Source organism: Molossus molossus, unplaced genomic scaffold (assembly GCF_014108415.1).
Source record: "Molossus molossus isolate mMolMol1 unplaced genomic scaffold, mMolMol1.p scaffold_m16_p_23, whole genome shotgun sequence".
Taxonomy (NCBI): Eukaryota; Metazoa; Chordata; class Mammalia; order Chiroptera; family Molossidae; genus Molossus; species Molossus molossus.
The window spans coordinates 9,839,244-9,865,632 of record NW_023425359.1 but is presented as its reverse complement, the minus strand read 5'-3'; the positions used below and the strand labels follow the sequence as shown (position 1 = coordinate 9,865,632).

Genomic DNA, 26,389 nt, shown 5'->3' with positions numbered 1-26,389 from the left:
TTATTTTTAATTAATTCTTTGAAATATGTATGGCAGAGATTTTCATGCTCATAAATCGGTGCCTGCACTACATTTCCCTGGTGGTTCAGACAGAGAGATTAAATGCCCAGTGCATGCTGCATTCTCGGTGCACATCATTCTTAATTCTATTAGCAACCATGCAAGTTGGGCTTATTATTCCCTTTTCACTGATGAAGAAATAGAAACTCAGAGATTAAGTGCTGTCTCTAAAGCGAATAGATAAGTGGAACACATGGATTTAAGTTCAAGTCTATCTGACTCAACATTCTTTAAAAAAATTTTTTTTTAATCCGCACCCGAGGATATTTTTACATTTATCTTCAGACAGAGTGGGAGAGAGAGAGAGAGAGAGAGAGAAACATCAATATGAGAGAGACACATTGATTGGTTGCCACCCACACAGTCCCAAGACCCAAATTGGGGCCGAGAACTAACTGCAACCGAGGTACGTGCCCTTGGCTGGAATTGAACCCGGGACTCTGGTCCACGGGCCGACACTCTAACCGCTGAGCCAATCCAGCAAGGTCTGATTCAACAGTCTTATAAGTTTATTTTTTCCACAGTTCTAGTGGTTTTTAAACAAATTTTGCAGTGAAAACTCCCCTGGAAACAAATTTCTCACTAGAAGTGTCATGTGTAAAAATATGTAAAATTGTAACTGAAAACAGAATTTCAAAACCACACATTACATTGTGTTATCTCTTTCCCCCATGAAATGTATGGACCACTTTTAGCAAAGCAGTCTAAAATTACTTCATTTTACAAATGTAAATGTAGCATATGTAATGTATTTTATTCATGGTTATATGATTCTTTGATGTTATGAAAGCCTTCAAAATAGGGGGAAAAGGATGAAAACAGTTTAGACATTGCTTTTTAGGGAAAACAAAAAGAAATTTTATGTACACACTTACACACAGAAAAAATTCCCCCCTTTTATCAAAGGAGGAGGTCAAATGCAACAAACCATGGTTTTCGGACCAACACTGGTGTAAAAGGAAGTCACACTCTCCCTGTTTCTTGCTTACCTTGCTGCTCTGAGGACCTTTACTGGAATCACACTGGGACGAAGAGCATACGGAGTCCTGACTTGATCTTCTGTAAGGACAGAGAGGAAGCCCCAAGAGGAGACGTTGAGTTTCTTTCATACTCAGAGGGTGGTCTTCTCTGCTTTAATTTCAGTCGATTCCTTCTTTCATCCTCTGTAGATATTGAGCCACTCACTTACAAAACAAAGCACCCCGTATCTTGTGCGACAAATACTCATCTGTCTGGTGTTGGTGGAGACTGTTAGTGAACCTCTGGAATTCAAGTTCACTGCTGCCTGGTCTGGGGACTAGAAATCTTCCCTGTCTCAGGACTAAGGCTCGATGCAGTCCCAGAGGCTCTCCCCTGACATGGTGGGAGTGGGTTGGGGTGGGAGTGGGGTGATGGTGGTGGTGGTGGTGGTCCTGAGTGGCCTGGCTAACTTCTCCACAGTTTCCAGTTCTGGCCTGGTCCACTCTGTGGCATTCTTCTGGAATGAGCTAAATGATGTTCTGGTACAAGCATATCCAGAACAGGTCCTCAAAATACTCTCAGAATGAGGACATTTCAAGCCAAGGGATGGAGAAGGTGTTCTGGCTCACCTCTGGGTGACCCCAGACTAGCACAGAACTTTTGACTTCCTCCCGAGATGTGTTTATCATGGCCTAATGCCTGGAAATCAGAGCTCACAAGCAAATATAAAGAGGAAAAAATACCTTCTCTTAAGTATTTAAGAAAAGATCTCCCGCTCTCTCCGAATGGATGAGGATTGCTCAGTTTCAGTGGATGGCATATTACTCTGCTGCATTTGACCTGTCATGTTGGCTTTGCAAGTCCCGTCTGATTTTGGCTACAAGTGTGGTCAAATGAGCATTTTCCCTCTTTACTACCTACTGTTGTTAAAGGTGCTGCGAGTCTGACAGAGTGAGGGAAATTAAGTTCCCACCCAGCAAATTAGATCCCTGGGGACTACCCACCGCAAAAGACAGTGACAGAGAAGAAAGCTGAAACCATGTAGTCTACCCAACTTGTCTTCCCTCGGTTGTACCTTCCTTAATGCTGGGATGGGGAGAACTCTTTACATATCACCGATAAGACCCAGACATTATTTATTGACCAGCAAGTACCAAGTTACCTTGCACATTCAGGGGTACGAAAGAGGAACAGTATGTCATTAATTCTAAAGCGTTTGGGATCCAAGTCAGGGTTTTCAGTGAAGCAATCTTCAGGTCTGTATCTGGGAGGAAGCATACAAGTACATGATACACATTTAAACAATTATGTAACTTACATTACTTACATTAACTATCCCATACAAGGCTAATCAACTCCTAAAACATTGACATCATTGAACGGGAAGGGAAACCCAGATGTGTAGAGTTTGACCATATCTTTCTTAATAAGGCTCTGGATAACAACACCACCATTTAGTGTTTACAAGTCTTTTAATTCAACCAGTTGGTCTAGTCTCCCTACTTATAGGTCAGAGAGTGGGCTCATATAACCTCCCAGAAGTTTCATACAGTTTAAAGAATAAAATTCTACTATTTGAGTAAGTAAGAGTGACAAAGTTGGATGAAATATAGTGACTGCCATCAAGGACCTTAGACTTGAGTGGAGACAAGCAGGCAATTCGGTGATTATACTGCTTCGTTCCTGGAGTCTCCCATCGGCCCAGATTCCAAAGCGAACACCTTCCTAGGCACTTTCCTGGGAGCACAGCGAGAGTCCCTACCCGCTACACTGGCACTTCATGCTCAGCTCTTAAAGCCACACTCAACGTTCCTTACAGCAAACAGACCTTGTAGCAAAATGTTCCCTTTCCTTTAGTGGAAATCGCCTCTGCTAATTGAATCTGATGAATGATGAAGAAACCTCTGGGGGGTTGTGGTGAACCAAGCTCAACAGAGGAGCTTGTGGGCTTGATGATTTGTTAAACTCAAACTTTTCATTTATTTCTGCTCCGCAGATTAGCTGAATGGTGATGTGGATTATTAATTGCCAAGGACAAGTGCTAGATGGGTTCACAAAGAGCTTGAACAGGAAGAGAGGGGCTATTTGTCCTGACTGGGGAAGGGATCTCAGGCAGAGTTGAGGGAGAGGTAGGTAGAGGTGGCCTTCACCACGAATATGGCTACCATCTTGCACACTGGAGCTTTTAAAGCTTGGTCTAAATCACACTAGACATTTCTGTGCTCAGTTATGTTTTGCAAAATACTCCAGTGATTCTAAATCAGTTGGTTTTACATAATCATCTTTTTCTAAGAAGGGGACACTATGTATAACCCACGAAGTCGGTTCTTTTTCTTCGATGGGATGTTGAATTTGCATGCATCCCTTGGCAAAATGCCTAGCCCTTCCACAAGGAGGATCTCCACCCTGAAGCTGGACTTGTTCTTAGGGGAGCTTCCCTGTCTTCGGCTGTGGCATCAGTACTATAGTCTTTGCCTTTTTGGTCTGATTTCCCTTGGTAATGAGTCACGCACAGGCTGAAACTTATAGTGTGAGAACCACATTAATAAAAGGGTGAACTGGTCAGTTTGGCTCAGCGGTACAGAGTTGGCCTGAGGACCAATGAGTCGCGGATTTGATTCTGGCTAAGGGCACGTACCTCAGTTGCGGTTCATCCCCGGCCCTGGTTGGGGTCATGGGGGAGGCAACCAGTCGCTGTGTCCCTCTCACATCAATGTTTCTTTTGCATTTTCTTCTTTTCCCTTGTCTTCTCCCACTCTCTTCTGCCCTCCTTTCTACCTCTTCCCTTCCTCCAAATGCTTAGATAGACCTGACTTTATTGTTATTCATTCATCAAGGTTCTTGACCACCTTGTACCACAAAATACAATATTACAGACTCTTCTGACATAGGGTGTTCACACGTGGCCCTTGCTTTCTAGCCCGATTGCACAACTGTGGATTGCTTATTATTTGCAATTTATCCATAGCAAATAATACAGTCGTTACATTACTTCCTTTGTGGTTAACCAATGGCAAGAACATTTAGAAATGGATGGCAGGCAGAGGGTAAAGTGTTTGGCCGTAGTGCAAAGAAAATCGAATTGGTTGAGACTGAGAATTGCACACGCCACACCCTCGTCAGCACTGTAATGAATTAGGTGTGTTGGGGTAAGGAAAAGCCATCTAAAATGTCTATCACCATTTGACTGTGGTGACTCAGTAGATGGTGTCACTGGGAATACAGGAAGAGGAATTGTTTGAGGGAAGGGTGTATCGGGACAAAGTTTGGGGAATAGGGGGCTTTAAGGGTCTTGGTGATTACCAGATATGTATGTTTGAAGCTCTGGGGGAAATTAGAGTTTAAAATTATGTGTTTTAAGAATTTGTTGAGGTTATGAATTTGGACAAGATCACACATGAAAGCATGTTCTAGAGTGAGAAGTGTGAAGATCAAAGCACTTGAGAATACACATGGTTCAGGCTCATCTTATTTATATTATTCTGGGATTTAGACAAATAGAACATAGTCTCCTCATGAGCATAACTCCAGGAACATCTCCCTTGAGAGTGATTGTCACTTATGTTTATTGCTTTGGTGTGAATGTTACTTTGGCTCTTCTGTAATACAACTTACATTGTTTAAGGAACAGATGCAACTTACAATTCTTTGACAGTGGATGTTACAAAATTCCATAAGATGATCACACCATTTAAGGTTCCAGCAACTATCATATTATATCCTTCTACTTGTAATAAATCAATGCAGTTCACTTCTATACCAACCGCTGGATTCTGAAGAAGGAATGAAATCAACTCATTGACCATTGTGAACATAATATCTAAAGATAGTACAAGTGCTATGTGTGCACTTTGTAATTCTATCATAAACTTAAAATACTTTATTTTTCAAAAATATTTATTTAAGTATAGTTGGCATACAATATTATATTCATTTTGGGTGTACAGCGTAGTGATTCAACATGTATATGCCTTACAATTTGATCACCATAAGTCTGAAAACTATCTGTCGTGCAAAGTTATTATGATGTTATTGACTATATTTTCTATGCTGTACATTACACCCCTATGGCTTATTTATTTTATAACTGAAGCTAAGTTATACTACATCGAATATCATTGCATTATTTTCTCTACTTTTCTATATGTTCGTAATGTTCCATAATAAAAAGGAAGGAAGTCAGGAAATGAAACTTACAGTAACATGTTGAGAAGAGGTTTGCTCAACTATCAGGGTCACATCTGGGAAAGGAACGCCCCTATCTTTAGTAGCCGTCTTCAGACGCACAATGTGATTACCATCCTGTAGGACAGGCACAACATCAGGCAGCTCCCATATCACCGTGAGACAAATAGTATCTTCTTTACCCTTCAATAAAAATCCAGTGAGTAAATGATGTATCTAACACCCAGTGTTGCCAAATCTTAAATTCTATCTATCACTGCCTAATATAATTTCTCTTTCTGCTTCCCTCTCCCGAGGTAACTAGTGATCTGAATGTCGATGTTAGTTATGCAAGTTTTAATATTTCTACACAAACATGTTATATGTGTGTGTGTGTGTGTGTGTGTGTATTGTTTTCAGGCTTTTAACTTTTTTATCAATGTTATCAAATTGTATAGATTATTCTTCAACTTTCTTGTTTCACTTACAATTATATTTTTAAGATTTATACTATTACATGGAGCTCTAGGTCATTTATTATTTTATATGTTTTTGTTGATTTTTTAGAGAGAGAGGAAGGGAGAGAAAGAAACATCAATGTGAGAGAAAAACATCAATTGGCTGCCTCCTGCACGCCCCCTACTGGGGATTAATCCTACAACCCAGGGATGTGCCCTGACTGGGAATTGAACTGGGACCTCTCAGTCCATGGGATGACACTCAATTCACCGAGCCACACCAGCCAGGCTAGTTAATTTATTTTTAATTGCTTTATAGTATTGTATGACTATACTACAATTTATTTATCCATTCTCTTAATGATAGATGTTCAGGTTGTCAATTTTTGCTGCTTGTTTTTATGGACAATTGCTATAGCTTCTAGAGAAATGCCTGGAGTAGAATTATCGATTTGTAAGCTATGCACAATATTGCCACGTGATTCTTCAAGGGAGTGTTTTCTGTTTCTACTCCCACCTGGGGTAGATAAGACTTCTTCTTTCTTCTCGTTCTTGCCAACACTTGGTTTTACTTGCTTAAAACAAATTTTTTTTTTTTTTCCTATCTGATGCGTTTGAAATGGGCCCTTTAAAAACAAATCTTCAAATTTATTAATTATATTACTCACATTTTCTGAATTAGTGAGTTGAACTGTTTTTTTATGTGTTTGTGAGACATTTGGGTTTCCTCTGTCCATTTTCATCTTGGGCTGTTGGTTTTTCTCAAAATAATTTTTTTTCCTTTATTGATTTTAGAGAGAGAGGAAATGAGAGGGAGAGAGAGAGAAACATCGATGAGCGAGAACATCGACAGGCCACCTCCGACATGCCCCACGCTGGAAACTGGGCCCACAACCTGGGCGTGTGCCCTGACCGGGGGTCAAACTGGTGACCTCTTGGTGCATGGTTGACGCTCAACCACCCAGCCACACCAGCTGGATAGGCTGTTGGTTTTTCTTCTGGATTTGTGAGGTTTTTTTAGCTAGTCTCGTTCTGAATCTTTTCTCAGTTACCTGGGGCATGGTGAGTGGACTTCTCACATGATGTGACTTGTCTTTCACTTTGCTTTTCAAGAAAAGTGTTTCTTTTGTTTATTATTACTTTCCCTTTTTAAAAAATCCTCACCCAAGGACATTTTTTAATTTATCTTCAGATAGAGTGGGAGGCAGAGAGAGAGGAAGAGAGAGAAAAATCGATGTGAGAGAGACACATCGACTGGCTGCCACCCACACCACCCCAACCAGGGCTGGGGACAAACTGCAACAGAAGTACGCGCCCTTAGTGGGAACCGAACCTGGGTCTCTGTGGTCCACAGGCTGATGCTCTAACTGCTGAGCCAAACCGGCCGGGGCTATTTTTTCCTTTTTAAAATTACTTTATTTTTGTTACAGATGTTTCTCCTTTTCCCCCATTGACACCCTCCGCACCCCCGGCATTGTTGTCTGTGTCCATTGGTTACGCATACATGCATATAAGTTCTTTGGTTTATCTCTTCCCTCCCAACCATCTCCGAAAAGTGTTTATTTTAAAATTGACTGTCGCAAAGATATCTTTGTGGCATCTATGAAAATGTTATAGCTCTCCATATTTTCAGGTTGGTTATTTGTTTTTATGTCATTTCTTTATTTCTTTTTATCCTTTTCACAAAACTCTTGAATATTTTTGTTGGACTTTTTTTAGTAACCTCATATTTTTCTTTGCTATTATAATAATTTATTCTGCTTTCTAGTGGTTACTATTGAACACGCTATTAATTTTTGAATTTTGAATTTTTAAATGAGGATAAAGCCAAACTTAAAAAACAAAATCCTCACCTGAGGATATTTTTCCATTGATTTTCAGATAGAGTAGGAGGAAGGGGGGGAGAGAGAGAGAGAGAGAAAGAGAGAGAGAGAGAGAGAGAGAGAGAGAGAGAGAAAGAGAAACATCGATATGAGAGGGACACATCAACTGGTTGCCTCCTGCACGACTCCAACCAGGGCCGGGATGAACCGCAACCAAGGTATGTGCCCTTGGCTAGAATTGAACCTGGGACTTATTGATCCATGGGCCAATGTTCTGCTGAGCCAAACTGACCAGGGCCTAGCCTTCGTTTTAAATATGAAGAAGGCATTCTTAGGTAGTAATAGCCTCACAGGAAAAATAAATCAGCCTCCGTCAAACCTCCCACACAACCCTGAGAAGACTGCATCATTAACCTTAAAGTACACAGTGCACTTGTGACGACAGTCTGGAAAAGTGACTACGGATTCTAAGGGACAGGGAGAAATCCTCACTCCCTCTGACAGAGCCAGCTGGGGGGCAGCTTTGCCAGTGCGTATGCCCCAGTGAAGGTATAGCAATGTCAGCGGTGGCAGCAGGGTGTCAATTCAACCCTTCCGATCCCCAGAAATCCTTCAGCAAACACTGGATAGAGGGATGCTGTGGCTGAGCAGCTCTTCTGTTTAGCTCTTGGCTCGGACCTGGGCAAGCTTACTTCGGAACATCCTAAGAAGGCTGGTAGGGAAATGCCCTCCTCAGCGGGCTGGTGAGAGAGGAGGTCAGTGGGGATTATCTGCCGACTCAGCTGATTTTCCCAAGAAGAGCGGGGAGAGTAGGGATGTCATGATGGCATCGCTAACCTGCATCATTTTGACCTTCCCGCTGCGCTCCAAGGCCAGGAGCAAGTACTGGTGTTTCTCCTGCGCCTTCAGGAAAAACAGGCGTTTGATCCAGAGCTCGTCTTCCTTCCAGTCCTTCCCTTCGGGCAGAACTTTCACCTCCTGGCCACTGCCGAAGTCCCAGATCTTAACTGTTCCTGGGCACACAGAGGAAAGACCTTGTGGGTGAAAAGAATTTATAGAAAGCTTCGCTTTTATTTCAGAGAAAATTGGTCTAATTGAAAGCCTCCTGCCCACACTGTGTCCTATCTTTATTTCCTACTGAGATGTGAGTGTCCCTGGCCTCACCGTGCACACAGCGTATTTCTGTTGGCCTTGGTTTGTCACAGGCTGATCAAAGCTAACCGGGACAATGTCTTTTTTTTTTTTTTTTTATCCTCACCCGAGGACATTTTTCCATTTTTTGTTCAGGTAGAGTGGGAGGGAGAGAGAGGAACAGAGAGAGAGAGAAACATCGACGTGAAAGGAACACATCGAGTGGCTGCCACCCGCACGACCAACCAGGGCCGGGGACAAACTGCAACCGAGGTACGCGCCCTTAGCGGGAACCGAACCCGGGTCTCTCTGGACCGCAGGCCGACGCTCTAACTGCTGAGCCAAACCAGCCAGGGCCGGGACAATGTCTTGAAACCCTGACAGTTTTCTTTGAACTCAGACTCTCCCATCTGAGCTTTCTGTTTTAAATGGACCTCTTCTGCCTTGGTTCTCCCAGTGTCCTCCAGTTTGCTAACTACCCCTACTATCTGTCTGTCTACCTAATAGCATGCCACAGTCCTCATGAATAGTAAAGATCATCATTGCAAGCAGGGCACAGTTCCAAAGCTGCTGACATGTTTTAGGACTTTAGTTCCGCTGGGTAGTAAAAGGTTCAAGAGACTCCCAGCAGACAAACGATCAGGCTTTAAGTTGTTTTGTTGGTTACAAGGGGGAACATAGAAGAGGAGGGTAGAGCTTCTTTATGTTTGAAATTGTCCTTTCTGCTGAGTTATCTTCACTCATCTAGTTAGGGGACCTTGATGAAGGGGCCAGGAACAGTGATAATCAGTGCAGTTGTTGGATGCCTGGTTCAAGGTCAGTCCTCAGGGTAGAGAATTACACTCTCACATGGGTTTTTACAGTGGTCACCTCAGGGTTAGATCCCGTGGACTTTGCCCCTCACAGCACTTTGCCTCCCCCTCCTTAACTGGCAATGTTTAAATACCTCTAGACTGTATCACTAACGGAATAAAATATTATGCCCGCATGAAAACAGTGCCATCTGTCACGCTGAGCTGCCTAATGCTTATGTCTGATAACAGGTGTACATTGCTTGGAATTTTCCTGGGACCCTGTGCAGAGGGCATGTTGGTAAAAGCAGTGGACGCCCCACCCAGTTTGGCTCAGCGGTTGAGCATCTGCCTGCGGACCAGAGAGTCCCTGGTTTGGTTCCCGCTAGGGGCACGTACCACAAAATAAATAAATAAATAGATAAGAGCAGTGGATGCCTTTGTTCGAACTGTCCCACGCTGGAGACACTGCACTTATTCACACCCTGTCACTCAGCAGCCACACTTTTATTTCCTGTGTATTGTTATCCGCTCACACTTTTATAAATCAGACTTTTACAGCAGGGTGTTCACTCAACCATCAGGGGCTTACATGCCAGCATGGACTGAGTAACTATGTCCCTAGAATAAAGTTATTCTGTGTAGTGCATGCAGTTTGTCTACATAAAGCAGTTCTTTCCTGGGAGCTCAGAACAAGATGAGGTGCATGTGTGTGGGGGGCAGGTTCCTGGAAGTTTCATGTGATGTCCCAGCCCCAGGACATCACACACACAGCACAGCCTGAGCCCCATGTCCTCCAGTGTGCCCGGCACACGCCCCCAAAGAGCTGGCGCGTATAAACACGTCCAAGGAGAACTCTAGGTGTTGTATGACAAAGCTGGCTGGATGTTTTGTCTGGCCCCAGAGTCTACTATCATTAAAAATATTACCAGTAATCACTGAATCTAATGTCTCTCTCTTAGCGGATGGTACCCAAAATTAGGACAGAATGAGTCAGTGTGACACAGATAAGCCCGGCCAAAGATAGAGTGAGAGAGATTGTATGTGGGAAAGACTTACAAACTAGAGCAACTATGTGAATGTACTGTAAGGCACTGGCTATTCTGAACATCAGCGTCAGGACATTGATGCCCGTTAGAGAAGAGTTGTCACTCTTCAGTCAGTGCCATCTCGCTGGCACGGCGCATGTTCCCGCCTGATCCTTGCTCCCTGTGACCCAAGCAACTAATGCGTTCCTAGAACAAACTCTCAGAACATTGGTCTGACCATTGTATGCTCCTGTGGCAAAAATTAATCCGCTGTCATCGATGGCTGCAGAAGTCAGTTCAACATTGAAGCCGTGAGGGTCTAAAATCTGGTATATATGGAGGCCAGTCTCAAGCTCCCACACCTGTAGGTAAGAACAGGAATAATCAAATGACCCACAATCCCTTCGGTTCTTATCAAAATTTTACAATATTCAAAACAGCCTCAAAATTGGTGCTTTGTCCCTAGGGCTAACGCCTTTCCCAGCATTCTGCCCGGAATGTTGGTTTGATCAAAGGAAGTTCTGACGGATGCAGGACTGCCCGATGGTTACTGCGCTGCCCCGGGCAAGTCTGCTGCGCATGTACGTGGCAGCAGACTCTCCCAGGAAGCCCTGGCTTGGACCAAGTAGTCAATTGCTATTGTAAGTATGAAGCAAGACGAAAATGTAACAGGTTATGAGTCCAGCAGACAAAGACTCTGGATTTTTTTCTCTCTGTTGACACTCATCCAAATTAGCTAGAGGATCACTGGACAGAATGTGTGGTTAATAGCACGGAATCCGAGAGAACCCGGAGGGAAGAGCTTTCCAAGGAGTATTCTGATTAGGGAGAGGGGTTCGGAGAGAGAGAGGGGGAGAGGAGTGGAGGTGGAGGGCTAAGACTTTAAGACCTCAGAGAAGGCTGCCTCTAATGAGGATGGCTGTGATCAGAAAATCCAGGAACATGTCGAGACTCATCATTCTCTCTCTTTGGAAACACAGTAGACACTGTAGTCTCGCAGTCCTTCAGCCTGAATCTCCCCCCTTCATGGATCTGCTATGCTCACACATAATAAACCTGAAGTGGCAGCACAGGCCGAATTTGGTCGCACTCAGGTTATCCCGGGAGGGGCAGTGTAAGCAAAGGGCCTGCGGTAGGAAGATGCACTGCTCCTCCAGGGAGCTGAAAGAAAGTGGTTTCAGGGGGTGAATGAGGGGGAGGGGAGGAGCTGAAGAAATAGTGTGGCGGCCAGATGACAAAGGCCACCAACTGGGAAGTGGTAGAGCCAAGATCTGAAAGGAGCCAACCTGGCCGCAGAGGCCATGCTCTTAACCGCCTCACGCCCCTGAGTGTAAACAAGGTCCTTAAGGGAGAAAGAGTGTCACTGCGCGAATGGGTTTCAGTCACCTATTTACTGGCATGAAGGACACGCCCCTCAAACCAGTGGGAACTCCCCCAGATGTCTTTCTCCCCCAGGGAAGACACTTTCCCTTTAAGAGGCCGCATTGCATGAAAGCAGGACAGGTTTCAGTGTTAATTTCCTTCCACTTACTCCATAGGCATTAAGGATGAAGTGATAACTGACCGAACTCATGAGATCTGGACCTGGGAACATCTCCCACAGACGTGCAGAGGAAAGACTGGGAGGGAGTTTGGAGGGTTTCCAGAGGAATGCTCTCTACTCGCCCATGTCTCCTTTTGGAGGGCATGCACGGATTGAAAGGATAAACACTTGAAGCAAACACCTCCAGCCATCACTGCTACGCCGGCAGTGAACGCAATTACGGTACTGTTGCCATGACCACGTACCCTGGCCTCTAGGGAACGCAGTAGGGCAGGGCCAGAGGAACGAAGAGGAAAGGCCATGGGTTCATACCCCAGTCCTGCTGCTCAATCTCTCTGCCCTCATTTGCTCACCCTTCAAATGGAACTCTCTTGGTCCATAGAGGACTGTTGTGAGGATTAACTAAGGTCATGGATTTAAGGCACGTGGCACGTAGCCCATGCCTAAAGGGGTTATAGGAAACATCTATCAATTTCTTTCCCTTTTTTCTTAACATACCCTCTTCCCATAGCTCAGTTTTAAAAAATTACATAGATAGCCCTGGCCAGTTTGGCTCAGCGGTTAGAGCGTCGGCCTGCAGTCCGGAGAGACCCGGGTTCGGTTCCCGCTAAGGGCACGTACTTCGGTTGCAGTTTGTCCCCGGCCCTGGTTGGTCGTGCGGGTGGCAGCCACTCCATGTGTCCCTTCACGTCGATGTTTCTCTCTCTCTCTCCCTTCCTCTCTCTCCCTCCCACTCTATCTGTACAAAGGATGGAAAAATATCCTCGGGTGAGGATAAAAAAAAAAAAATACATAGATAGATGATAGACAGATAGATGGAAAGATAGATAGATAGATAGATAGATAGATAGATAGATAGATAGATAGATAGATTTTCTTTAAAATTCCTATTTTGATAGTAACAACTGGCTTTGTTTACTTAATTGAGAATGTGGCTTAATACCAGGCAGTTAGAGCTGGCTTAAAATACTTGTTTTTCATGTGTTTGTGAAAGCTTGAAAATAGATCGAAGTAGGGTCTCATCATGCCTGCCACTGCATTTACTTAATCATTCAGAGACTTACCAGGAAGAAGAAAAAATTCTGTCTGCTTTGCCTTTTTCTTTCTGCTCAGTCAATATGTGCTTACCTTAATTATGGATTCAGAGCAGATGGTAAGTACTTGGTGAAAACTTTTGTTGTAAAGCATGACATTGATTTCTCGTTCATGAGTGCGAGGAATCTGTTTTGTATCTTGTATCATCTTAGTTAAAGGGTACATGTCAATAACAGTTGATCCTGGAACAGAAACAAGAATCTCATAAACACCCAATGTTAGAAGTTCTGAATCACAAAGAATTTTATCCAACCATTTGCATTTGGAAATAGCCAATCGGTGAGATTAGTAATATCAATGCCAGGAACTCTAATGAGTGACAATGCATTCACTTACCAAACAATTTTGATAAATAAAGCAAATGTGATTTGGCCAGAGAAAAGAATCCATTTTGGGCTTCATTAATTTTCAAGTTCAGGTCATTTGGATTTCACTAATATCCTCTTTTCGGTGACCTCTCTTTTCCTATTTTTTCCTTTTTAGAGTGTCTCTCCTTCTGATGTAGGGTAATGGAGATGGCAATGGGAAGGAAGCTGTCATTTAGTGACTGGAATTTATTGTTAGAGAGCCCTTTTCAACCAATGAATGATAACAAAAATACACTGTAAACATGGTCTTATTAAATGTAACCAATGAGAATGATTGCAAGACAGTGTCTGCAACATTCACATTAAATACGATTATTTCCCAAATCACCATAGTGAGGTAGATGGAGAGCAGGTATTTCTCCCCTGCATTCTTTTCCAAAGGCGTTTAGGTTGGTTTTACAGGAATATGGTAATCTGCAAGTATGATTTAACTCTCAAAACCAACAAACCGTGTATCCTGGACACTGGTCTGAAAATATGAATAAGAACCCGAAGCATCCCATAGCTCAAAAAAATAAATAAATAAAATAAAACCGCTTTCTTATTTTTGATGTGGATTTTTTCCTTGGTACTGAGTCCGTCAAGTCTCTCCAAAGAAATCTCAACTTTAGGACAGGTTTCAGCGGCAGTTTTGAGTTACTGAACACTTTCTTCAGGTGCTTGACTTTTAAGATAAAATCTATTCATGTGTAAAGTATTGCGATGAATATTTTTTGATTCAAAGACCTCTATGTGGAAATAGGAGGAATATGGTACCCAGCCAGTCAAATAACACTGGATGCTTCTTGGTAGATCCTGTAACATTACATTGGCTGGGACGTCAACACAGCTAGAGACGCTGATGAACTAGTGGCACCCTCTCCATTTTGGCTCGTTAGACTATTGCTCTGGAAACAGCACAGTACGAGAAAGACTGTGGATTCAGGACTCAGAAGCTTTGGGGTTGAATCCCGGCTCTATGTTTCAACCCTGTGTCTTTCTACTAGTCAGCTGAACTGTGTGACATTCAGTTTGTCATTTATAAAATAGGAAAAATAATAACTCCAACCTCACATGGTGATTGGGAAGACCAAATAAAAGGAAGTATATGAAAGCAATTTGTAAAAGACAATACAAAAGGTAGTTGTCTTAATCAGAGTAATAGCAATAACTGTGTATTCTCTACAGCATGTTCTATATAGCATTTCCAGAAGGTGGTTGCTGCTGTCATTGGGGTTCAGAAAATCACTACACCTGCTTCATTGAAATCAAAGCATGAATTCAAATCTGAGAAATAAGCTTCATGTAATTCTGTGTCAGTTGACAGTTGCCATTACATATACAAGATGAGTGATTAAGCAATACACAGACCTCTACATTTTTATAAGCAAAATACCATCATAATTACATAAAATTGAGAAGAAATCTTGATTTTCTGCCCGCCACCCCGACCCCCACCTCTTTTGGTCTTCATACTCAAGTCCTTAGTTACTCTGTAAATGGGGTGGAAATGATGAGCCCAGTAATGAAACATGAAGTTGGGGCACTAAGCGAAAACTTGCTTAGTCATTAGTATGATGCTTTTAGAGGAGGTGATACAAGGGAGGGATGCTCACAACGAGAATTAAGTTCTGCTTTGCAAGGTGGAAAATTATCAAGCCGGAAGTGCTAATTTACTCCTAATCCAGGGAACAAACTCAAAAGTTAAAAATAATTATGCTCCCTACGAGCAAAGATAGCCCCAACCACTCCCCTGACCTAATTAGCTCTACAGGAAATCAGAGCAGGTGGTCACCAGGAAAATGCTTAGGAAAATGCATTCTGGGTTGGTGTTCCAAAAGGAAGATGTATTATTAATATGGTTCATTTTTCCTCGAGAGTCGAGGGTATGGATATAAACAGTGTTCAACCTAAATACTTAGCAGGGTCCTTTGTCTCCTTAGCAAGCCCGTGTTTCTAAGAGGCAACAAGAAAAGGAGACCTAATCTGTAGGCATCAGCCCTGGGCATCTGTCCTTCAGGCCTCTGTTCTCTCTCCACGTTCTTTGGGTAGAAGCAAAGGCAGGTAGGAGGGTCAGGACCCTTCTTACTGAGGAACCACTGTCCATTATCAGAATGTCTGGGGCCAAATTGCTTGAAGAAAGTATTGCATCTGTTCTCGGGTGGACCATATTCCTGCCCCCAGAGTCTAAGCAGAGCTGAATTGACCTGGTCTTAGCAACAGGTTACACCCCACGTTTCTGCTTAGCCCGTGTCACACCTTTCTAGGTTCGAGAACTTAGAGCCCTGATGTGGTATTTTCATGTCAGAGAAGGGTAGTTACACATCTTATCCGCCCAGCAGGGACTATAGGAAAGAATGGAGCTGAATTAAATCTCTACTGTGATGAATCAAGGTTAATAAATTCCACTCCCTCTAACAACAAGTGCTGGCGAGGGTGTGGAGACAAGGGGACTCTAGTACACTGCTGGTGGGAATGCAGCCGCTATGGAAAACAATATGGTGTTTCCTCAAAAAATTAAAAATTGAACTTCCATTTGACCCAGTGATCCCGCTTCTAGGAATATACCCTAAGAAGCCTGAAACACCAATCAGGAAGAATATATGTACCCCCATGTTCATAGCAGCACTATTTACAATAGCTAAGATCTGGAAACAGCCCAAGTGTCCATCAGTAGACGAGTGGATAAAAAAGCTGTGGTACATGTACACAATGGAGTACTATGCAGCTGTAAGAAAGAAAGATCTCTTATCCTTTGAGACGACATGGAGGGACCTGGAAAGTATTATCCTAAGTGAAAGAAGCCAAGCAGAAAAAGACAAATACCACATGATCTCACTTATATACAGAATATAATGAACATAACAGTCTGAGGAATATGGTAGACCCAGAAACATGGAAGTAGGGCACAGACTGACATCCCTCAGAAGAGGGGATGGGGGGTGGGGGGGTGGGAAGAGATAAACCACAGAACTTATATGCATGTATGCATGACCAATGGACATGGACAACTAAGCCGGGGACGGGGCGGGGGTGGGGTGGGGAGGGGGGTGCCAATGGGGCAAAAAAGGAGAAATATCTGTAACAAAAAAATAAATAAATAAATTTATAAAAGAAAGAAAGAAAATAAGCAGTGTTAGAGAATAAAACAATATATTTGGAGCCCTGGAGAAAAATAAAATAAAATAAAATAAATTCCACTCCCAGTTTTCCTTCTAGTTTGTGCTCAAGTGCTAGTTAAAAAAAGATTAAAAGTCAGGATACGAGTTTTGATTGCCATTAATTGGGGGCATGTACCTGCAATAAGCATGCCGTGGTTGGAGTCATATATCATGGAATAAATTTGCATGTCTCCGGGTCCTCCCTGGCTGTCATGGAAGACTTGCAATAGTGACAGGGTCTGTATATCCCACACCCTGAAGACCTGGGGGCATAAAGAACATAGTTCGCCACTTTGACACTTGACGTTCCCCACTCAAAGCTGTTTTTATGCGATGCATTTTCAGAGTCTGTAATACGCTCCTAGTATGACATATGATGAGCACATATTTGCTAAACTCTAATTTGACTGTTGGTTCAATTATTATTATTTTTTAATTAAATAAATCAATGAATAAATGAGATGGCTGCACAAAACATACAATTCATTTACTATTTTCTTAGGTGGTCATAATATGTTAGTGACTTTGGAGGAAAAGAGTAGTGATACTAATTAGACTCGACTGATTGTAGTCCTCGTACTCATTCCCCCCAGAGGTTGCCTGTTCCTGTGGTTGGTGTGAGTGTTTCCCAGCTGGAGAGGAGAGCTGGAGTCAGGTCTGCCCTGAAGGGGTTTAGGAAGGGAAAACATTTCAGAAAGAGACTGAGTTGACCTAGAGAGAAAATCTGAGCGGATTGGTGGTTTCCACTAGAGAAGCCCTGGGATTGCAGAATTGAATGTGTATAAATTAGAAAGTAAATATTACAGACATGTAAATAAAGATGAAATTACAAAAAAGATTCAGCTGCTAGTAGCAGTGAAGCCAACGATGATTCTGATTTTCAAACAAACTGGAAATGGAATTAGGTGGAAGTCTTTTTCTTCACATTGGGAAATTCCAACCATGAGGCTGATCAAGCTTTCAGTATAAAATGAAAACGAAACCTTTTGTGATGCATGATTAATACATAATGATGAAGTAGAAAAATCTGAACAACGCTGCCTGTGTTTGCCAGGAGCGAGGGCGGTTTTGACTCAGTCATGTTCCCTAGCTTTTAATTCGTGCAAACTTGAGGTCAATCACTATTTTCCAAATGCATTATTAAAATGTCTTTTTTATTTTTATCTATTTATTTGTAAATATGTATTTATTGTTTTTTTGGTGTTTTTTTTTTTTTTTTCTTTTAGAGTGAGAGGAAGGGAGAAGCAGAAAAGAGGGAGAAACACAGATGTGAGAAAGAAACATCGATCAGTTGCCTCCCATGTTCACCCTGATGGGTACTGAACCTGCAACCTGGGCATGTGCCCCGGCCAGGAACTGAACCAGTGACCTTTGGGTGCATAGGACAATGCTGTGTGGTGAAAGTGGGGTGGGGGTGGGGGTGGGGGTGGCGGGAGTGAGGAGGAAGGTGTCAATGGGGGAAAAAAAGAGGGACATCTGTAATACTTTCAACAATAAAGATAAATTTTAAAAAATAAAGTGTCCTATTTTTTATTCTTAATGGGTGTTTATTATAGAGTGACCAGAGCAGAATATCTGATGTTTACGAGTTGGTCTCAGATACATAAAATAATGCAAACCTAACATGACACGCAAAAGTGGTTATAGACCAAATCATTATGGAACTCTGGGCTGAGTGCTAGAGAAGCCAAGATCAATAGAAGCACTATTACTGTTCTTGAATAGATCTTAGTGTAAGTAGGAAAGTAGATGCAAAACAAAAAATTATAAGGCATTTTAAGAAATATTCAAATGAAAGTTTATCATCGTGTTATGACAAAAATTGCATTGGCAGAAATCTCTGGAATGCAGTAACATTTAGATAGAAGAAGAGACATGGGAAATTCACTGGGATTTTGCCTGTCTTGCTCATTTTACCAAATGGCTGCAAAAGGTAAATAAGAATTTTGTCTCCAGATGAATCAAATTAGGGTGACATAATTTTACATTGAAAGAACTTAAAGAGCCCTGGCCGGTTTGGCTCAGCGGTTGGAGCGTCGGCCTGCGGTCCTGAGAGACCCGGGTTCGGTTCCCGCTAAGGGCACGTACCTCAGTTGCAGTTTGTCCCCGGCCCTGGTTGGTCGTGAGGGTGGCAGCCACTCGATGTGTCCCTTCACATCGATGTTTCTCTCTCTCTCTCTCTTCCTCTCTCTCCCTCCCACTCTATCTGAACAAAAAATGGAAAAATGTCCTCGGGTGAGGATAAAAAAACAAACAAACAAACAAAAAAAAGAAAGAACTTAAAGATATCTATTGTAAACCTCTTTTGAAAGTTATAGTACTAAAGACAAATGGTATACTTGAAAACCAGGGTCTTATAACTGTGCAGTACAAATGGTGGTCAGTTAACATTATGTGTGTAGGCAATTCAATGCAAAATGTATTTGTTATGTTCTTGCAAGTAACTTAAAAAGAAGAAAGATTTTTGTAGCAATGTGAAACTAAAACTGTCGATTTTGTTATCTTGCTCACATATTTCCTATGTATTAACTGGCAAATAGAAAATGAAACAAAGACACCCAGCATGTCTTTTAAAATTTAACTTTTTTTTTTTATCCTCACCCGAGGACATTTTTCCATGTTTTGTTCAGATAGAGTGGGAGGGGGAGAGAGAGAGAGAAGCATTGACGTGAAAGGGACACATCGAGTGGTTGGCACCCGCATGACCCAACCAGGGCTGGGGACAAACTGCAACCGAGGTACGTGCCCTTAGCGGGAACCGAACCCGGGTCTCTCAGGACCGCAGGCTGATGCTCTAACCGCTGAGCCAAACCAGTCAGGGCAAAATTTAACTTTTTAATTACCACTCAAGCTGGTTCCAGTGCCTTTTCCACACAAATGGCCTGTCAAGACTCATGCTTCAGAGTTTCCTAAAATCTCTCAAACAAGCAACATCTGACCTCAGCATGCCCTGTACCTCTCACTAAGTGGCCCCAGGCCCAGCACTAGTAGCAGCCAGCTGTGGTTCACAGCTTGACCTCTCCTGGGCACCTCCAAGACCAGCATCTGCAGATCAGTTTGTAGCTCAAGCTGAGTGGCCCTGGACAGAACACAGGCACAACTGACCATGGCCTGCACCTTCCAGGAGGCCCCAGAGCCAGCACACCTTGTGGACAACACCACTCAGCCACCTCTACAACAACACACTCAAGGGGCAGACTCAGTGGGCCCCAGAGCCCTGCTGAAGTAAGTCCTGTTCTATGGGGTGGGACCCTGCACAGGTGATCCTCCACAGTGGGTTGGTGGTTGCATCCAGCTCTTGCAGCAGTTAGGACTAGGGGTAAATCTCTCCCATTGATGCGCCAATAGCAATCAAGGCTTAACTACAATAAGAGGGTGCACACAGCCCACATGGTGGTGAGAGTGTGCAACTAGAGTACCTCGCTTGGATGACTGGGGAGGCTGTGCCACTGACCCTATAGGACACCTACTACATTAGACCACTCTACCAATCTGGAGAAACATAGCAGCTCCACCTAGTTCTAATACATAGAAACAAACACGGGGAGGCTGACAAAATAAGGAGACAAAGAAACATGTCCCATATGATCGAACAGAACAAAACTCCAGAAAAAAAACTAAACAAAACAGAGAGAAGCAATATATTAAATGTAAAGTTCAAAACATTGGTTACAAGGATGATCAGTGAAATTAGGGGAAGAGTAGTTGAACTTAGAGAGAACTTCAATAGCATTAAAAAAACAAACAAACATGGAAACCATAAAAAAGGACATGGGAACCATATAAAAGAACCAGTCAGAAATGAAGGATACACTTACTGAAATGAAAAGTATTAAAAGCAGCAAGAGAAAAGCAGTTAGTTACCAACAAGGGCGCTCCCATAAGACTATCAGATGACTTCTCAACAGAAACTTTGTAGACCAGGAGGGATTGGCAAGAAATATTCAAAATGATAAAAAGCAAGGATCTACAAGCAACACTACTCTACTCAGCAAAGCTATCATGTAGAATTGAAGGACAAAGAAATAGCTGCTCAGACAAGGAAAAGCTAAAGGAGTTCATCACCACCAAACCAGTATTACATGAAATGTTAAGGGCCTTCTTTAAGAAGAAATAGAAAAAAAAAAGATTAAAAATATAAACAATAAAATGGCAATAAATACGTATCTATCAACAAATGAATCTAAGAAACAAAATAATTGAAGTAGAACAAAACAGACTCACAGATACAGAGAACATTTTGACGGTTGCCAGATGGGAGGGATACTATGGGTATGAGTGAAAAAGGTGAAGGTATTACAAATTGGTTGTTACAGGACAGTCATGAGGATGTAAAGTTCAGCACAGGGTATATAGTCAATAATATTTTAATAACTATGTATGGTGTCAGATAGGTATGAGATTTATTGGGATGATCACTTAGCAAGTTATATAATGGCTAATTACTGGGGTGTACACCTGAAACTAATATAATATATGTCAACTCTAATTAAAAATTTTTAAGAAAAGGATCCCAGCTGGTGTGGCTCAGTAAATTGAGTGTCGCCCTATGGACTGAGAAGTCCTGGTTTGATTCCCAGTCAGGGCACATGAACTGGGGGTTGTAGACTCGACCCCCAGTAGGGGGCTTACAGGAGAGAGCGATTGATGTTTCTCTCTCACATGGATGTTTCTATCTCTCTCCCTTCTCTAAGAAATGAATAAAAATATATTAAAAAAAAAAAAGAAATCACCCTAAGGCTATATGAATATTCACCTGTGCTTTCTTCTGGAAAATTATAGGACTTCTATGGTTTGTAGTTTGCATTTAAAATCTTTAATCCATATGGAATATATTTTTATATTTATTATGAAGTGATGATCTGATTACATATTTTTCCTTATATAGTTAATCAGTTTTCCCAACACTTAATGAACAAAACCACCATTTGCTCACAAATTTGAAATGCTACTTTTACCATACAAAATTCCCATACACACATGAACTAATTCTTGCATTTTCTATTTGTTTCATAGACGTGTCTAACAATTCCTGCATTGACTACTACTTTGTTTTATTTATTGTGGTTTTATAATATGTTTTAATGAGCATCTGACAAGGAAAGTGTCATCTTATAATATTTTCCAAAATTTATAGGACATTCTTATATATCACTATTTTTACATTAACTTTAAACTCGGAAAACTGATATTTAAATAATCCTGAATAGCACTAAATATGTAACTTAATTTGTTGGACAGTATCTTACAGTACAATATTCCCATGCAGAAACATAGAATGTCCCTCTATTCTGTTCTTAAATAAAAGTACACCAGTAAAACTTCATAGTTACCTTATACTAATAGTGAATATTGCTTGTTATGGTTATTTTTAGGTATTTCATAATTTTTTGACCTTGTGAATGCTATCCATTTGACCTTTTTTTTCTGAGCTGGTTACTGCTCTTACATAGCAATTTACTTTAATAAATTGCTATTATAACCAGCTACCTTATTAAACTTATCATAAAATATTAAGCTGATTTTATTAAAATTTTCAAGCAATCCCATTTTTTGGAACTATAATAAATGTCTCCTCTTTTATAATATTTATAACTCTTTTTTTTTTATCATATTAGATAGAACATTTAAAACACTGTTTGATAACAGCAACAATAATAGAAATCCTTCTTTGTCCTGCATTTAATGAAGATGTTTTGTCTGTAATGGGAGGGCCTCTTGTGTCTGACTATTGAGGTTAATATGAGCTCTCTCCCCAGAACTGTATTCTTTCTACTCTCGAAACATGTCCTTCCTCATGCTGTAATCAGAGAAACAGAAAAGTGGCTCATCATTTTCCTCTCTACATCGATGATATTTTTCTCAGGGACTATCGGCTATTTCAGTAAAAAACTGTCTGTATTCTAGATTTTCCAATAGTTGATTTTAAGGGGAAAATTAGCTTTTTTCTTGTTGTTTCCTTTTGTTACCTTGGCAGAGGAAAGGCTGATGACGAGTTGGTCTTTCTCATTTGTGACGATCTCAGTGATACTGAACATGTGCCCTACGAGCTTCCCCACTGGCTTGGTGTTGATATTGGGGTGCCACAGCCGGAGCACCTTATCATCTCCTGAAAAGGAAATGGAACAGTTTATTTTTTCAGGGATCCAGGTGATCACAGTTTAAAGAGTCTGTGTCTCCCCATTTCCCCTGCCCTAGCCCTTGGGACCCACCATTCTACTATATTTCTATGCGTTAAATATATACTACAGTACACGTCTTTCTCTGTCTGACTTGTTGCACTTAACACAATGCCCTCAAAGTCGGTCCTTATCGTCACAAATGGCAGGATTTCCTTCTTCTTCATGGTTGAATAATTTTCCGTTGTGTATAATATACCACGTCTTATCCATTCATCTGTTGATAGACACTTAGGTTGATTCCATATCTTGGCTATTGTGAATAATGCCGCAATGAACATGGGAGTGCAGACATCTCTAGGAGATGTTGGTGAAAGGCTACAAACTTTCAGTTGTCAGGTAAATAAATTCTAAGAATCTAATGTACATAATGGTGATTCTTGTCAATACTACTGTATCAAATCAACAGGTTGTACAACTTAAACAGTGTTAATTAACCATGTCAATTATGTCTCAATACAGATGGAAAAAAAGAGTCTGTCTCTCATCCAACCAATATCCTTATCTTTATCTCTCTTCTAACAGCAAATCACAGTCTGTTTCTTCCGGGGTGAAGTCTGGGACTTGCTAAGAGGGTAGCCTTGTTTGGGATCTGTTTCTTCTTGTCAAGGCTTTTTGTAATGATTGTTTTTACACATACAAATGTGAATTCTCATAAATATTTGATGAGCCCTTTTCTTGATTCAGTACTTTCCTGCTCATTCATTCATTAATGTATTATTTATACTTGATTTACTTCCCCAAAGCATTTAGGGCAGCTGTTCTTTTGTTTTCACATTTCAAAATGATGCTAACATTATAATAACGAAAGAAATAAAAGGAAATGGAAAATTGCACACAATCTATACCATTATAACAAATCAACTGTTTTCATTTCCCATATTCTTTTCTAGCACATATAATTTTATGTAGTTACTATCATAGCATAGATACTGCTTTTTAATTGTTAAAATCATGCAGGCACATGGTAGAAGATTTATACAATATGGAAGGGTATACTTTATGTCTCTTTCTTAGATAAACCACATTTTCTAAATTCCCTCGCAGTTAGGTATAGTCAAATCACTGACTTTTAGCCATTGAACTATAAAAACAAATTTTTAGATTTTAAATGACTGAAATACATTTCCATTGTGTTGGAGTCATTATACACTTGGGGGCTTCTTTGTTGTAACAGCTAGCATTACCAGGATTACCTGAACTACTGCATAGTTGTAATCCAATTGTCTATTTTTAAAAGTAATTTAAGCCATGTATAATAGTTTACAAAAATAGAGTATTTTTAAGATGTGTGATTAATACTATAATGTCTTTATGGAAGTTGTCATAAAAATACAAAATAATTTCAAGTTGGGAAGCTAGAGATTATATGACCCAACTCTCATATATCACAAAAGAAAGAAACTAGCTCTAAAGATTATTTTAAGTAAATGATTTGATTTAATGATTTAAATGTGATTTGTTCAGAAACATATACCAGAAAATGCTATTGCATTAGAAATGTTATGGTGCATCTATAATATCTTATTTGTTACCAAGGACCTTCAGGGCAACAGGACAAAAAAGATATTTAGTAGCATTATAACCCAAGATATATTTTTTATATAAGCTAAACCATAAAGAATCACATTTCCTATATAATATATCTAAAATTTAGCACTGTTGTTTTAGTTAATCAGGTAGCATATATTTGGCAACCCACAGGATGAATTTGCTAATGTGCTTTGAATTTTTTTATGTAAATATACTATATACATTGAAAGAACTAGTCATGTATGGAGGAGAATTAGGCAACTTGCTAGTTGGATATTCATAACCTAGGCAAATGTGATAGATCAAATGCTTCTATAATTCTATGGTTATGTTGTTGGACCCCATGAAAAAGGAACATAGTATTTTCTCTACACTTCTTTTTTCTCCTCAAATATTTCAATCCATCCTTCAAATATTAGCATGGCATAACATTCCAGAATGTCCTCATATTCTTCAAATCTGGTGCCTTGCCATTCTGCCTCCCACTCCCATCACCTCTTATAATTGATTATTTTTCTAGACCTGCTGCTAAACTCTAAATGCCTTATAGGCAGAACTTTTTCTTGTTTATTATGGTATCTCTAGTGTGTAAGCTTTAGTAGGAGCTCAACAAACATTTGTTGAACAACTTGAATAACTTCAGCGTTGAAATGATGAATCCCCATCAAAGGTTTAATTACCAACTGGCAAAAGGATGGGAAAACATGGATCCAAACAAAAAATAAATCTTCATTGAATGTTCATCTGTTAGCTATTTCTCAAAAATATGTTTTTATTGATTTTTAGATAGAGAGGAAAGGAAAGGGAGAGAGAAATGTCAATGAGAGAGAAACATCTATTGGCTGCCTCCTGCACGCCCCCTACTGGGGATCGAACCTGTAAACCCAGGCATGCACCCTGATCAGGAATCAAACAGGTGACCTCCTGATGCATGGGACAATGCTCAATCCACTGAGCCACACTGGTTGGGCCATCTGTCAGCTATTTTATTCTGGAGGTAGTCAGGTCCTGGAGTATTATTAGAGTCAGGATGACAAATTTCAGAGCACAGCTGACTCTTAGTTTCCATTGCTCAGGCAACTGCTATGGATCAAATATTGCTGCCTCCCCCCACCCCCTACACCCACACCCATTCCCCACACACCTCAAATTAATATGTTGAAGCCCTAACCCCCAGTGTGATGGTATTTGGAGATAGGGCCTTAGGGAGGTAATTGGGTTCAGATGAAGTCATGAAAGTGAGGCCCTAGTGATGAAATTCATGCTCTTATAAGAAGAGACACCAGAGTTCAAGTTCGCTCAGTTTCTCTACCTGCCATGTGAGGAGAAAGCAAGAAAATGGCCATCTGCAAGCCAGGAAGAGACCCCTCACTAGAAATCGACCTTGCTGTCATCTTGATCTTGAACTTCTACTCTAGAAGTGTGGGAAAATAAATTTCTGTCGTTTAAGCCATTCATTTCAGTCTATGACAGTTTGTCATGGCTGCCTGAGCCGACCAAGGCAGCAGCCAAGATATTTTAAGGACCATTGTCCATGAGTAAGTGGGATGTTTTATTAAATTGAAAACTTACATGGTACTCTTATAACAAGAAGAAAAAAAATATCTTGAGTGATTACTGTATATTTGGCATTTTGAGCATATAAAGAAATTCTACACATTGACCCTATTGAAAGTCAACTTTTTTAGAAGACCAAAACTTAAACCCTTTTAGACTTAGTTCCAATTTTTCCTCCCTAATGCCTTCCCTGATTACCTTCTCTAGCCTCAGATTGAGTTAAGACTTCTGTGTTCTTAGGGTGTTTTCTTCAGATTTTTTAATAGCATGAATTCTATTCAATTTTAGTTCTTTGCTTCCATATATGTTTACCCATTATTTGGTGAACCCTATATTTCTCATTTATAGCAGTGTTTGACAAATAGTATTTAATACGTGTTTGCTAAGTAAATTAGTTGGCTAGTAGAGTCATTCACAAAGTGGTTAAAATGTATATTTTTCAGTAAGTCTGCCTTGATTTCAAACCTGACTCTATCACTTCCTAGCTTTATGACTCTACCTAAGTCACTTCCCTACCCCGTGTTATATAAATGAGGCTTATGTCCTAACATTATTGTGA

The 26,389-nt window shown here is 41.0% G+C and overlaps 1 protein-coding gene across 1 annotated transcript in view; it reads right to left on the bottom strand.

Annotated features, from left to right (window-relative positions):
* Positions 1–26,389, bottom strand: part of WDR64 (WD repeat domain 64) — a 96,323-nt gene that overhangs the window by 26,821 nt on the left and 43,113 nt on the right. The window contains exons 10-18 of the mRNA XM_036277678.1: positions 22,531–22,670; positions 16,698–16,824; positions 13,087–13,235; positions 10,654–10,777; positions 8,303–8,478; positions 5,218–5,388; positions 4,663–4,793; positions 2,183–2,284; positions 1,050–1,119 (exon numbers count right to left, since the gene is read on the bottom strand). Of these exons, the coding sequence (XP_036133571.1) occupies positions 1,050–1,119; positions 2,183–2,284; positions 4,663–4,793; positions 5,218–5,388; positions 8,303–8,478; positions 10,654–10,777; positions 13,087–13,235; positions 16,698–16,824; positions 22,531–22,670 (1,190 nt within the window). The remainder of the gene's footprint in view (positions 1–1,049; positions 1,120–2,182; positions 2,285–4,662; positions 4,794–5,217; positions 5,389–8,302; positions 8,479–10,653; positions 10,778–13,086; positions 13,236–16,697; positions 16,825–22,530; positions 22,671–26,389) is intronic.